The sequence below is a fragment of the Nicotiana sylvestris genome, chromosome 11 (genome assembly GCF_000393655.2).
Source record: "Nicotiana sylvestris chromosome 11, ASM39365v2, whole genome shotgun sequence".
In the NCBI taxonomy this organism is placed as follows: Eukaryota; Viridiplantae; Streptophyta; class Magnoliopsida; order Solanales; family Solanaceae; genus Nicotiana; species Nicotiana sylvestris.
Window position 1 is genome coordinate 14,641,467 of NC_091067.1, and position 14,768 is coordinate 14,656,234.

At 34.4% G+C, this 14,768-nt stretch overlaps 2 protein-coding genes across 5 annotated transcripts; both read left to right on the forward strand.

Moving 5' to 3' along the window:
• The first annotated feature begins 824 nt into the window (after positions 1-824).
• Positions 825-10,189, forward strand: LOC104245801 (uncharacterized). 4 transcript variants are annotated; one of them, XM_009801476.2, is made up of 7 exons: positions 877-1,293; positions 6,616-6,729; positions 6,846-7,198; positions 7,723-8,016; positions 8,129-8,223; positions 9,198-9,350; positions 9,536-10,189. In XM_009801476.2, exons 4-7 carry the CDS (start codon positions 7,911-7,913, stop codon positions 9,689-9,691), a joined length of 510 nt encoding a protein of 169 aa, XP_009799778.1. In that variant the 5' UTR covers positions 877-1,293; positions 6,616-6,729; positions 6,846-7,198; positions 7,723-7,910; the 3' UTR covers positions 9,692-10,189. The 4 variants fall into 4 exon arrangements, with proteins under 4 accessions (XP_009799781.1, XP_009799778.1, XP_070018520.1 ...); XM_070162419.1 differs by having other exon boundaries at positions 9,198-9,354; positions 9,536-10,036; XM_009801479.2 differs by lacking the exon at positions 6,846-7,198 and having other exon boundaries at positions 825-1,293.
• A 1,799-nt stretch (positions 10,190-11,988) lies between these two features.
• Positions 11,989-12,854, forward strand: LOC138880760 (uncharacterized). Its single transcript, XM_070160933.1, has 2 exons — positions 11,989-12,291; positions 12,567-12,854. The coding sequence occupies exons 1-2, from the start codon at positions 11,989-11,991 to the stop codon at positions 12,852-12,854; spliced, it is 591 nt and encodes a 196-aa protein (XP_070017034.1).
• Positions 12,855-14,768: the final 1,914 nt, after the last annotated feature.

The window sequence follows — 14,768 nt, forward strand, 5'->3', positions numbered from 1 at the left end:
TGGCAGTTTAATGGAACTCCTGAAAAACCAAAACTTTCAGTCTTCTGCTTAGAAAAACAGTTATATGCTACATTGGTAGATGACCAAAATAAAAAGTCTTTGTTTTATGGGAGCACTTTGCAAAAATCAATCTGGGGTGATCCACCATGCAGCAATGTTGTGAGTATTTTTAGCATATTGAGACCATAATTTATAATTATGTTAAGGCAAATTTTATAGTAAGTGTTATTTCAAGACTGCTTAATTTGAAGAGGGATCTCAGTTTTCTTGTTCCAACACATTATGGGATTTTCAAGTCATAGCATCATCCCTTGACTTTGTCCCTCTCAATCACAGGAAGCAGCGAAACGAGTTGGTGAGAAACTTGTGCAGACTTGTGTTGATCTCAATGTGGAGCACGTGATTTTTGCCTTACATGAAAATAACTCCTAAAAATAGACCAAAAATAATTTTTATTGATTTTAGGAATTTTTCTTAATTTATTTGCATTTCATGCATTTTTAATATTTTTAAATCATAGAAAAAATCCTAAAAGTTATCATTTTTACATATTTAAATTTTAGTCTTTTAAATTAGCATTTTTTTTAGTTTTAAGTTAATTAGTTGTTTTAATGTTAAAAATAAATAAATAATTTTAATTTCTACAAAAATAGATAAATTAATTAAAGAAAAGAAAAAGGAGAATAGGAAATTAGTAAGAATGTATTTTTGGTCTTGTTTCTTCTAAAATTGGGTCAATTCCTAAAGGCTCAAATCAATTCTAAACTCCAACCCAATTCCAATACCAACACTCATTTGACCCATTACCCGGCTAAGAGAGATCTGATTAGGGGACTTCACCCCTAGAAAATAGAGATAGCAGCGGCGCTCCTGTCCTCTCTCAAAAAAAGAGGCGCAGCACCTCCCCTTTTGGCTTCTTCTTCATTTTTTTTCCCAAACCACAACCAAAAGAAGAAGACTCCCCATCTCAAAATCACCAAACCAGCCCCAAATGGCCATGAAACTGACCAAAATTCCAGCAAAAAATAACACCTAAAGACAGCTCCAAATCCGGAATCGAATCCAGATCTGAGATTTCTAAAAGGACTCCAAAAACGCGAAATAAAGAAAAACATAAATAAAAAAAAATTCGAGATCGATGGAGTCGTAGAGCTTGGCTTGAAGTTGTTTTCGGATTTTTCTTCTCTTGGTTCGTTACTGTTTTGCTGCTGTACCTGCCATATTTGTGGATTTTTCTCTTGCTTTGCTGAGTTCAACGTCCACTGTGTTCTATTTCTTCTATCCTTCTTAAAGGTACTTATCTCATAAACTTTGCTCAAATTCGGATATGTCAGAGATTAATGTATGGATTTGATTTTCATTGTGATGGTTAGTTGAGTACAATTTTATGGTTTATACATATGGATTGCTTGAGCATATTCCCTTTCTGTTCATTGTTGGAATAAATCAGTCTTTATATCTTGTTGGGTTTAAAGTTTTAATCAGAATATGTTTGTTTCCTATTAATCCGCAAATAAAGCTTTTGTTGCCTCATTGTCAATTTCTTTCTCACATGCGTCCGTGATTCTCTCTTTTACTGATTTGATTGCTTTATGTGTTGTTTCATACGTGAATGATTGTTGATAGGCCATCTAATTTAAGAACCTATTATTTGTATATCTTTTTTTCTATGTGCACCCTTAAGATCGCTATTCTTGTGATTTGAGCATTTTACACGTTGGTGTTGTTGAACAAGGAATTTCCATATTTGGGTCCGTGGCATCTTATGGTTCACATTTCCATATTTTTTTTTAGATTGCATAATTGAAGCAAAAATTCGTACTTGATACAATCATATGGACGTTCATTATGTGCAATAAAAACGAGGTAAAGTACTTGATGTAGTATAAGGTCATGTGAATTTAGAGCAGCGGATACAATTTATAAAAACGCATAGTTGCTTTAGGCGCGTAATTTAAAATTACCTTCCTAAACTCGGGTGTGCATTTCATGTGACCCAAAACCAATTCTCAACAACGTTAAATAAAATATGTCGTGGACCGCGGGTGCATTTCATGTGGCGTGGTTCAAGGCGTGTTTTAAATAACGTTGAATCTTCTTTAAAAATTAATTAAAAGCGGTTTAAATCTAAAATGCACATAGGTTCATAATTGTTTAAAATCAGATAAATAAGCCAAATATAACAGTCAAGCGACCGTGCTAGAACCACGGAACTCGGGAATGCCTAACACCTTCTCCCGGGTTAACATAATTCCTTACTCGGATTTCTGGTTCGCGGACTGTTAAACAGAGTCAATCTTTTCCTCGATTCGGGATTGGAACCGGTGACTTGGGACACCATAAATCTCCCAAGTGGTGACTCTGAATTTGTAAATACAATGAATCTCGTTTCGATTGTCCTTTAATTGGAAAAACTCCCTTTATACTCCTTTACACCCTTCCGGAGGTGTAAGTGAAAAAAGGAGGTGTGACACTCAACATCAATTAGATTTCATCATGATTGAAATGGTTTTGCTCGAGGAGAAAGAATGCAAGCGTTTGTGATTGCCATTTCTCGCCATGGTTTCCTGCCCAGATAGTTTCTTCCTTCTTTTCTATGTGAATTTTGTGTAGCTTTCAGCAGCCTAAAGCTATTACCTTTTTCTGCCAGCTTTCTCATTAGGGCGTCAAACAGACACATACATAACTACCTTAATAGTAAATTTTATTACGGATAACTTATGAAATTCTGGTACCACTAAGTTGTGAGACAAAAAAGAGGTCTCACACAACTAGTATCAGTTGTTTGAGGCACAAAATAATTTTTTTTTGTAATTCGAGTGGTTTTATGGTGTGCGTCACACAACTGACATTAGTGGTGTGAGACCTCTTTTTATCTCACATACTTGTACAATTATTATTAGCCTGTTATTTGTACATCATGTCCCTTTACAATTTTGAATCTAAGAAAATGATCTTTTTAGATCTGTTATGTGTAAAAGACAGATCTCTTACGTGTAAAAGTAAATCTCTCATGTGTAAAAAAAGAGGTAGGGTTATAAAACAAAAAACAAGTTTGTAAAGTACCAAAAAACCAATTGACACAGTAACATATATAAACTCATGTTAATCAAATATTTTTTAGTTGCACTCTTTGAGAAATCATCTTGGAACGGAGATAGCAGTTATTTTGCCTTTTACCAAAATGATTTTTTTCTTTTCAAAAAGTAATTAACGGGAAAAAAAGTAACTACCAAAATGAGGACTTGCAAATTTTGAATTTGAAAGGAATAGTTTGCGGGTGGCAACCATTCAAAACAAGTTAGTTACTTAACGTTAACCAAAGTCAAAAATTGTTTACGCCATTTAATTTACCTACCCAAAAATCAAGGGCTGCTCCTAAAATTTAGTGGCCTAAAGCCAAATTTTAATAAGAGGCTTTATACTTTTTTTATTAGTACGTATACACATATATGCAAAAAATTTAATCTTGTCATTTTTTGCATACTTATTGTTTATAGTATATATTCTTAAATGACATAAAGTCTTTAACTTCACATAGTAATATTATTATTTATATTAGAAAATAATAATTTAAATAAATGAGATGTTAGACATGTATTTACAATATGTTACCTTTGATATTGTTGTAAAAAATGTATTTACTAATATGAAGATTTAAGTAGTTTAATTCAAAGTTTTAAAATATTTTATTGTTAAAAAGTAGACCCCTTTCTTTTTTTTTTTTTTTTACAATTTTTTGTACTTTTTTATTTTTTCTACAAACATTAATATTGTCTAATTTGAAATAAAATTTTAAAATTCATTATTAAAAATTTTGGGGGACCTAAATCAGGGCTTTACTAGTCTCCTATCAGAGCCACTTGTCCACACCTGATATTCTCAATCAAATTTATAGAGTCTCATTAAAGGCAGTGAGTGTGTCATTCAGTTACCAAATGTGAATAAAGTTGGTTGAACAGTAGGTTCATGGTGGGGCTATAGTCTATAATAAATTGTTGATCGTCAATGAGGGGCGGCTCAATAGAACTGGTGGCCTAAAACCAAAATATATTAAAAAGACCCTGAAACGTCTTTTATGAAATCCATATTATATTGAGATACAAAAAAAACTACATGACTTTGTTATAGTGGTGAGAGTGCAACTCATGATGTATGAGTTAGTCGCACATCATATGATATTGAATTGATGTTCCCCTAAATGAAAATGGTAAAGGGTGAATCCATTATCTGTCGTGTTTTGAATCTTGTGACATTTGTCTCTGGAATTTCTTAGTTAAAAAAGATGAAACACAAAAGAACTTGCTTTGTAGTGTGTGGATCAATGAAATGTGACAAAAAAGAATAGTTAATTTAGAGAATTTGAGTTGAAATTAAAAAAGTAAAATCGTGAGAACCATGAAAAAAGACTATACATAAAGGAAGAAAATAAAATTGATGAGAAGATAAATATATTATTTAATTTAGTAAAAAAATTTTATCCAATTAACTCACTCAATTTTACGTCTACCAAATATTAAAAGTTATTAAATTTAAAACCTTTTATTAATAATTATATAAATATAAATTATGGAGTATATATTATATAATAATATAGTAGTGCTTCTTATTTTTGGGGCCTTAATTATTTGGGGGCCTAACAAGGGCTTCACTTGCCTTACCCTAGACCGCCCTTGGCAAAAATATAAATAAACAAAAAGGCACATCAAACCCAGTATACGACACTACAAACATTTTCATGATCTTTGCCTAGAAACTTCAAATTTCCCCATTCCGTCAATCTTCAACGTCTCTAAATCTTCTCAATTATCTCAAAAAAAATGGAGAAAAGTACTGAGGGAATTGGGATTAAAATCTACAGTGCATCAAGACGTGCCGATACATCAATGTATCCTGCTAATTTACCACCAGACGACGATATTCCGATCCCCGAATTATCTCAACCAGCAATTGGTGGCAAATTCATGATTTTGGGCTCTATCTGGGTTTTGAATACAAATATGCTATGACCCCAATTTATTGCCATCGCAAACTTATGATCCCAGATCTATTATGGATAAGAAAACATGCATCGTGTTGTGGACCACACATTTGAAATGCTAATGAGCTATGAGAATGTTGTATTTTGAAGAATATTATGTTGGATCTGATGATCTGTGCTTTTTTTTCTTTTTCAATTCTAATTTTGTGATGGTTTTTCTGAATCTCCATTAGTTGTGTTTTGTGGCATAATTAATTGATTGATTCACAATTTTACTGTTTTTATAATATTGTGGTTACCATTTTCGGCGACTGTGAGGCCATGGATGTCGGTGTCCTTGTCGTTGAAGAAGCAACTCCGCCAACCACGACTCTCATGGCCTTGTCTTCTTTCTCTGATTTTCTCTTATAGTTTCTGTGAATATGAAATTAATATTTTGAAGATCTTTGCCTGAAACTTTAAAACTCCGGCGATCTTGTTACCATTTTCGGCAACTATGTGGCCATGGATGCCGGTGGCTGGTCTGTTAATGAGAGGAAGATGAGAGGAGATAACTATGTATAAAGTTAAAATATATACAAATAGATTGTCACTATACAAAAATTATACAAAATAGACTATCATTATACAATTTGTATACAATAGATATACAAAAATATACTTATACGTAAAATATACAAAATAAACTGTCACTATACAAAATATATACAAAAGAGATTGTCATTATACAAAATATATACAAAAGAGATTGTCACTATACAAAAATATACAAAATTGACGGTCACTATACAAAATAGACTGTTACTATACAAAAAATATATAATATAGACTGCCACTATACAAAAATAGACAAAAACTATACAAAATAGACTGTCACTATGCAAAAGATATATAAAAATAGAATATGTTTTTATACAAAATAGACATTTCGTATATGACATGCATTACATATTTCATTCAATTCTTAGCTAATATTATTAGATCCAGAAGTACAAAATACAATTTAAAAAGGCCGATTGCTCTATCGCGCCAGGCAGGGGTCGAACCTGCGACCTTCAGCTTAGGAAATACATGCCCTACCCACTGAGCTACAGGCACTTGTGTGATCATGCTTATTCCTTTCGGCTACTATATGCAATATGTTTGGGCCGAAGGGCTATTTTTTGTAAGTGGTACAAAACATGGGCTATTAAAATTTTGAGGAGTTATAGAGGGTAGTTTTCTCATTAGTATATGGGTTTTAAGCCCTATTCTTAAATGTCTTATTTTGGGTTTTTTTTTTGACTTATTAAGTATTTAACGATACCCACTTTTAATAATTAATAATATTAAAAGTATTAATATTCCTCTAATTGTATATTCAATTATTTAATTTTTTTTTTTTGCACTCAAAACAATATTAATTTTTTTTATTTTATAATTTAGCGTGTCAAAACAATTTTATCTTTTAGCGTGTCTTGAAACTTATAGATGGGAGGAGTGTGACATCTTTACGGGAAATTCAACTATTTTCCAGTCTTGTAGACTCGATGGTTTTTGACTACCTGTTATGGATTCCGGCTGCTCAGGTGCCTGCGATTATGTTTAGGAGCATTTTTTTGTAGATATGGTCAATTCACCCACACTCTTTGCAGATAATACACACTATGGGTTGTTTGTGATCCCCAATTATTACTGATGCTTGAAGCGGTACCTCTGTTTGCACCTGAATACAGATCCGTGCGTATCTGCCTCTTAAAGTAGCAGAGGTACACATATCTATCTTTAGGAGTTTGCGAATTCTTTTACCCACTTTTTCTAGAATTTTATTGTCATAAAATTTGGTGGGTAGATATGGCTGTGACTTATATTTTTATGTTAGCAGGAACAAAGTTGGGTTCCCAGTTCTGAACAGATAGGAAATGACCCATGATGAACCATGATCCACCGTGCAGTGCACTGATCATATTTTCTTCCTTCGCAAATTTTACTATAAAGAAGCACTATCCTAGATCGATAAGGATGAATTGTTCAGTTGGGGTCCAGAGTTGTTGGAGCTTGGTCCGCAGGAGGTGGTGGGGGATTTTTCTTCCAAACACCTTGACCCCAGTATAATCCCACAAGTCCAAACACCTTAATGATGATTGAGAATTTCCATGGTTGGTGAATTTTGAGTTTTTGCTCCTGCGACAGTGAGACCATACTAAGGGGAAGGGGATTTAAAAATTATAGAGATTGGTTAGGCTTTCTCTCTCTCTAACACCTTCATGAATTGTGTTCCATATATTTTCTTTGAACTTGGGGTTAGGGATGTACTTTTTTGTGACTATAAAAGTATCCCTTTAAAAATAAAGTGAGAAGTCTTAATTTATAGTATTATTTTTTCATACAAACAAATTAGTTTTTTAATACAAACTAATATAAAAATAGTATCATATAAAATGAGACAGACTAGTATTGGTGTTTGGAGGTTGTTAATTGGAGTCTAACAGCTAAAGTTAACTACCTCCTTTCATGAATAAATAAGAAAGGGAATGCTAGTTGCAAAAATAACCACCCATAATGGTTATTACTGCTCCCCTTTGTCATTAATTTATCTCTTCTTTTGTCTGAACTAATAGTAGCAATCAACTTCTTTACAAAGAAGTAAGGATCTTCAAGCTATTTTTCTTATGTTGGGCTTATATCCAGCCCAAACCCAATATACCCCTAATCGAGTCCATAAATTGACCGCTTCTCCATTCTCATTATCTTCTGCACAGATAGATAAAAACTATGGCATGCAAGAAGGTGAATTGCAGACAACCTGTTTGATTAAATTCCCAAAAGAGCGGATGGTTACTCCAGTGAGCCGTGCTAGCTTTTAATCACGCAAATGTCCATTTTTGAGAAGTGGGCCTGTTGTAATTTCTATTAGCAAGTGAAAATATTTGGGAAACTTACGGTAAGAATGACAACTATGGCTCTGGGTAATGTTTGTTCGCTACAAATAAAGACTTGTGAGCTCTTTGGAATTTGTGTAAATCACTCATATACCCTTCCTATCCAAAATAAAAGTAAGTTTTTTGTCAATTGTTCTAAAGTTTATAGCTTTTCATAGATTTTTTTTTTTTGGTACTGGAAATCCTTTTCTGCTGTGTACTTAGCTTTCTATATTATCCTTTGTAGGCTTAGAAATAAAGCCATTGGTTATTCAAGCCACAGCTAAAGCTAATTCTCGAACTGAGAGTGCTAAACTTCGAAATAGACGAATTCGAAAAAAGGTACGTATGTTGTAAAATTATGCTCTTGATATTTTTCCCCAGACATAATTGAGGAGATTGGTTTTTATGACCGGTTACAAATTTTCTTGTAGTTATATGGATTTTTCACAGGAGATCAGTAAATTATAACACATGAAATTGGTAAATAAAACACATGAGATTCTTTATAGCCCCAATTATGTACTACATTTGGCTGCACTAACAGGTAATGTTAGTGAACATGAATCATGTTACATGATTTGGTGCTGATGGGTTTAATTACAATTTTTTTTGTGTTTGGACAAGAGGGAGAAACTAGTTTAGGAGAATATAATTGGGAATGATGCATTTAGTGCTTTAGCTTGGAAGAGATAAACTGTAACTGGGTTTTAAGATCATACATTGTTGAGCAGAAATTAGTCATTTTTCCTTAGAACAAAACAAGTATAGAAAATTGAATAAGGTAAATGTAAAGAGTTTACTTGTATTCTTGTCATATTTTTGTATAGAAGTAGCCAACGATGACTTTGATTTTAACCTAATGGATTGTTGTTTCATACATTTCTCGGTTACATAATCAGGCTTTGACATCATAGCTCTTTTATTAGGATACTCATATGGCATTTTTACTCACACATTGACATTTAAAACATTGCATATCTCTATGTCTAGTGGGAATAGGTAGAGCATCTGTACTTTTGCCCTTGTCATCCTTCTATCCATTGCCTTTGTAAACTTGTAGCTTAAGCTTGCTTCTCATCTTCGGGCGTGTTTTAAGTTCTTTGCAAATGTATTTTGGCTTGTCCCATGTTGATGAAGTTTGTTTGCCTTTTTCTTGATTTGTTCTACCATTTGGCATGCCAAATGCAATGCTTAATCTTAATTGTTCTCTAAAATCATTTCATGAACTCTCTCTCTTGCACAAACACACACAGCATATATGTATAACTTTATTGATTCACTGTAATCATTAAACTTCTTATCGGTCTTGGCAGTTTAATGGAACTCCTGAAAAACCAAGACTTTTAGTCTTCTGCTCAGAAAAACAGTTATATGCTACATTGGTGGATGACCAAAATAAGAAGTCTTTATTTTACGGGAGCACTTTGCAACAATCAATCCGGGGTGATCCACCATGCAGCACTGTAGTGAGTATGTTTAGCATATTAAGACATAATTATAAATATGTTAGTGCAAATTTTATAGTGAGTGGTATTTCAAGACTGCTTAATTTGAAGATGGGATCTCAGTTTTCTATGTTTTCTTGTTCCAATGCATTTTGGGATTTTCAAGTCATAGCATCATCCCTTGACTTTGTCCCTCTCAATCACAGGAAGCAGCGGAACGTGTTGGTGAGAAACTTGTGCAGACTTGTGTTGATCTCAACATCAATGAGATTTCATCTTATGATTGCAATGGTTTTGCTCGAGGAGAAAGAATGCAAGCGTTTGAGATTGCCATTTCTCGCCATGGTTTCCTGCCCAGATAGTTTCTTCCTTTCTCTTCTATGTGAATTATTTATAGCCTTCAGAAGTCTGAAGCTTTCTTATAGGGGTTAGGGATGGCAATAGGACAGGGCAGGGCGGGGCAGGTGAAGCATTGCCCTGCCCCAAATTCAACACGCCCTACCCTGTTTAACAATGTTTCTCTTTTTCAACCTGCCCCGCCCCGCCCTGCCCTGTCCCGTTTAGCTTTTTTGTTTCTTCCTTTCTTTTAAGTTTGGAATTGTAACTATTCATCTTATTATAAAAAGAAGGCGTAATGGCTTCCTGGCCACTTAAACTTGTACCGGATTTTAAAGCCGATATATAAACTTACATTATTCTCATTTGAACACTCGAACTTGACCGACTGAGTACAAATAAATACATTCAGTAGTGCGTGTATATCATCTTATTATAAAAAGAAGGCGTAATGGCTTCCTGGCCACTTAAACTTGTACCGGATTTTAAAGCCGATATATAAACTTACATTATTCTCATTTGAACACTCGAACTTGACCGACTGAGTACAAATAAATACATTCAGTAGTGCGTGTATATCAATTGTGCTGACATGTACAACACTCATATACTAGACTATTTATTACTTGACATATGTTATTTGTGGGTCTTATTATTAAATACTAAATAAGCAAAAATTAAAAAAAAAAAAAAGGGAGAAAAAGACCTGACATTTCCCTCCTTTCACCCACCCCTCCCTTTTTCTCCGTTCACCCACCTCCATTCCTTTCCTTAATTTTTTGTTTTTTTTCCTTTTCTTCAGTGTTCTTTCTCTCTCTTATTTCTAAATCAAGTTTCGTTTGCTACTGAATTGCTTGCCATTAGAATCCTCATCACTATCTGCACAATCATATTATATTTTCCATCGGTATCATGTGCAGGTTTCTCTTTTTCACTTTCATCCAATTGGTATTCAGCAACACCTATATATTAAGGAGTAGGGTAAAAAGTTATTACATTCCTTAAATATTTTTAAACGAAGACGAGCTTTCATTGAATGGAACAACGAAAACAAACTTTTGTTTCCATAGCAGCTTGGTCCCGATCGCGATGTTAGTCTTAGTTGTTTTGATTTGGTTGTTTATGTGTAAAAACTTTCGCATATGCACATGACATAATATATAAAGGTAGATTATTTTCCTTTTCCATCTTCGATTAGGTTTTGTGTCCGAGAAATTTCTTGGGGGAGGACGACAATGGAGAAAAAAACACTGGGGTGAAGGGAATTTTAATGGGGATGGGGAAGTGGGCCTGGTTTATTTTTTTTCTTTTTAATTTGTATTTTTTTTGTTCTAGATTTTTTAAAATCAAAATTATTGTAGTCACACACGTAATTTTCGTGACTTGCACACACTTTGTCCACATCATCTCTGTCATTGCCTCATGTGCATGGTCAACGGTCAAATAGGTTTATAGTTACCGGATATGTGAGTTTAAGTGTTCAAATGAGAATAATGTAAGTTTGTATATCGGCTTTAAAATCCGGTACAAGTTTAAGTGGTCAGGAAGCCATTACGCCTAAAAAGAAAGATGAATATGATTTCCATGATAAATCTGATAATGGTATGGCTTCGGTTTACATGGCGTAAAATTACTTTATTAAGAGCATGTCATTAAGGCTAAAATAGAATGATGTCTTTCTTTTGACAAGAGATTAAAAAGGAAAAGAGTGTAGTATAAAATGGAATATCATATCTGTACATGCAAAATTAACATTTTGACGTGAAAGACAGCAAACACAACGCTTTAATCAAAAGAAGTTCAGAATCATAGACCGTACAGCTACTGACATAGTAAGTACTAATAGTTGTACCCAACAATTGATTGACTTCTTCTAATATATGTATGTATGTGTATATCTACCTAAAGACCTGGAGCAATAAACCCTTCAAAAACCACTGGAGCTCACTGTAGCTGCACTCTTGCTCTTGCTCCATTTGACATATTCACAAAATATCTCCCACCCAAGATCCACCAATATTACATAACCAAATATTTGCCTAGAATTAATAACAAAATTGATCTCCAAGATCCTAACCACCAGATTGCAAAGCGTGATGGGTGACCTCATAGATTATAGCCAATCAGCTTTTGTGCCCGGGAGAATGATAAGTGACAACATTATCTTAAATCACGAACTAGTAAAAGGATATTGAAGAAAGGGATCTCTCCAAGATGTATGCTAAAAGTGGACATGCAAAAAGCATATTATTCACTAGAATGGAAGTTTACTGAACAAGTACTGATACATATGAACTTTCCTAATTTGTTCATACAGTGGGTCATGGAATGCATAAGTTCAGTTTCATACTCTATTGGCATTAATGGATGGCCTACAGAGCCATTTGCAGCTAAAAGAGGATTGAGGCAAGGGGATCCTATATCCCCCTTCCTTTTTATTCTTGCTATGGACTACTTTTCCAGAATGTTGAAAGGACTGAGTGAACGACCAAATTTCAATTATCATCCCATATGCCAGAAAATGAATTTGATACAATTAGGCTTTGCTGATGACCTACTATTATACTGTATGGGTGATTTAATATCTGTTCATATGCTTTATGACTGCTTCCAGGAGTTTTCTCAGGTATCTGGTTTGATAGCAAATAAGGAGAAAAACTCTATCTATTTTGGAGGGGTGAGAGATGAGACACAAAGGGCTATAATGGAGATGATTGGGTTCAATAAATGGGAGATACCATTTAGATATTTGGGTGTACCACTCAGTACAAAAAGACAGTCAATCAACCAATGCCAACCTTTAATTGAAAAAAAGCTAGGAAGGATTAAAAACTGGACATCAAAGTTCCTTTCCTATGCATGAAGGGTTCAGTTGATAAAAAATTTCTTTTCTCCATTCAGATTTACTGGTCACAGATTTTTGTTCTGCCTACTAAAGTGATAAAGCTGATCGAAGATACATGTAGAAGATTTCTTTGGACCGAAGGAGTGGAATTGACAAAGAGAGCATTACTTGCTTGGGAGAAAGTATGTTATCCTGCTAGTGCTGGGGGACTTAATATCCTAGATATAGCTATATGGAAAAGAGCAGCGATTAGCAAGCTATTATGGAACCTATGTTGTAAAAAGGATAAACTCTGGGTTAAGTGGGTTCACAACTATTACATCAAGGGTGGACAAATTTGTTGAGTTGTGTCCCACATCGGTGGGTTATGGGTATCTTGGTCTCCTTATATGGTCTTGGGCAATCCTCACCTCACCAGCTAGCTTTTGGGGTTGAGTTAGGCCCAAAGTCCATTCTTATCATGGTATCAGAGCCAGGCCCATCCCAATTTATTGTTACCGATGTTGGGCCCCCATTTATATTCTCCACGCTCCAGTTGCAGGCCTGAGCGTGATGGAAGTGTTGAGTTGTGTCCCACATCGGTGGGTTATAGGTATCTTGGTCTCCTTATATGGTCTTGGGCAATCCTCACCTCACAAGATAACCTTTGGTAATAAAATCTTTTATTTACCAAAAAAAAAAAATATTGTGGACAACACTTTATATATCTACCCCCAACCAGAAAAAAATAAAAACAGAACATCTAAACATAACATAGAGAAAAGACAAACCTCCATCCTATGAAGTAGGCAAACGCAAGTAAAAGAAAATTCTAGTTTCTTTGTTGACTTTTCAGCTAAAATCCTGCCCTACCCCTGCCATGTCCCATTAACTATTTCTTAAAAGTGTGTTTTGATACACCCTGCTCGCCCGACCCTATTAAGACTTTGCCATGCTTTGCCCCATTAAGGTTTTGCCGAGCCCCGCCCTATTTGTCATCCCTAATTGGGGCGTCAAGTAGAAGCATATGTAACTACCTTAATAGTAGTAAATTTCATTATGGATAACTTATGGCCACTTATTTTTATGCTATCAATGTATTTGAACTTATTTTATCATGTAATTTACATTATTTTCTAGGCTACCAAGTTAGACTACAGGTTCTGTTGTAGTTCACTTTAACTTGACGGAGAAAAAAGGTTTTCACTGTCATGGCACATAAATTTGAACTCTTTGATCATTTTGCGGCCAAAAATTTTTTGCGGCCAAACGCACACGTAAATATACGCGGTCGTTAAGTAATAAAGTGACTAAAAGTCGGATGTCGAACCCACGAGGACTTGTGATTAACTATTAACTAAATTAGACTATCCTAATTATCTAAACAAGAATTAAACCTAGAAATATTCGATTCAAACTAATTAAATAAAGAACTTTGAACAGAGAAAGAGCAGATTTTTATGATATCAATGTAATGAAAACGATCTAGGATGATGGGCTATCTACAATCCTATTATATTCTTCAATTGAATTGACTAAATAATTTGTCTAGTTTATTGGTTAACATGGTTAATATTGCTAATAAGAATCTGTCGTGTTCTTACTCGCCTATTCAAGCTAACCTAACAGCTATATGTCTATGGAGTTAGAATCAGCAAGAACACATTTATAATTCCGGTAAATCAACCAAGCAAGACAATTAAGTATATGTCTATCGTAACCGTGAATCTATTCCCCTATGCCCAGGTTCAAGAACTTGCTCAACTCAATCCTATATGCAATCTAGAATTTTCACTTTCGAGTTCAACTCTAGATTCGTAGATAGTATACAATTGGTGATCAAGCAATCAAATAATTAAGTGCGGGATTGAATAAATAAACAAGTATGATAAACTAAGAAATCAATATCCGAATAACAATAGTCATGAAAGAACCACAACCCTAGAACGTGAAGTTTAGCTCCACATAGACATGGTAGCCAAACAATAAATCATACAAAGAAACATAAAAATTACTAAGTTTTGAGGAAGAAAGATGGAACTTGATGAATTCCGGCCTCCACGGCGGTTCTGTGCTTGTGTTTTATTCTCAAAAAATGTTCTTCCCCTCCAAAATAAGTTTGGGACCCCTTTTATACGAGTTGAGGTTGTGTAAGACCGAAATAACATTGTCCCGTACGAAATAGCAAAACCCAGGCAACACAGCATCCAGGCCAGCGCCCAGCGCTGACCGTGGCGCTGGAGGCAGTGAGCTTTTCGTTCAATTCCTTCACGTTAATT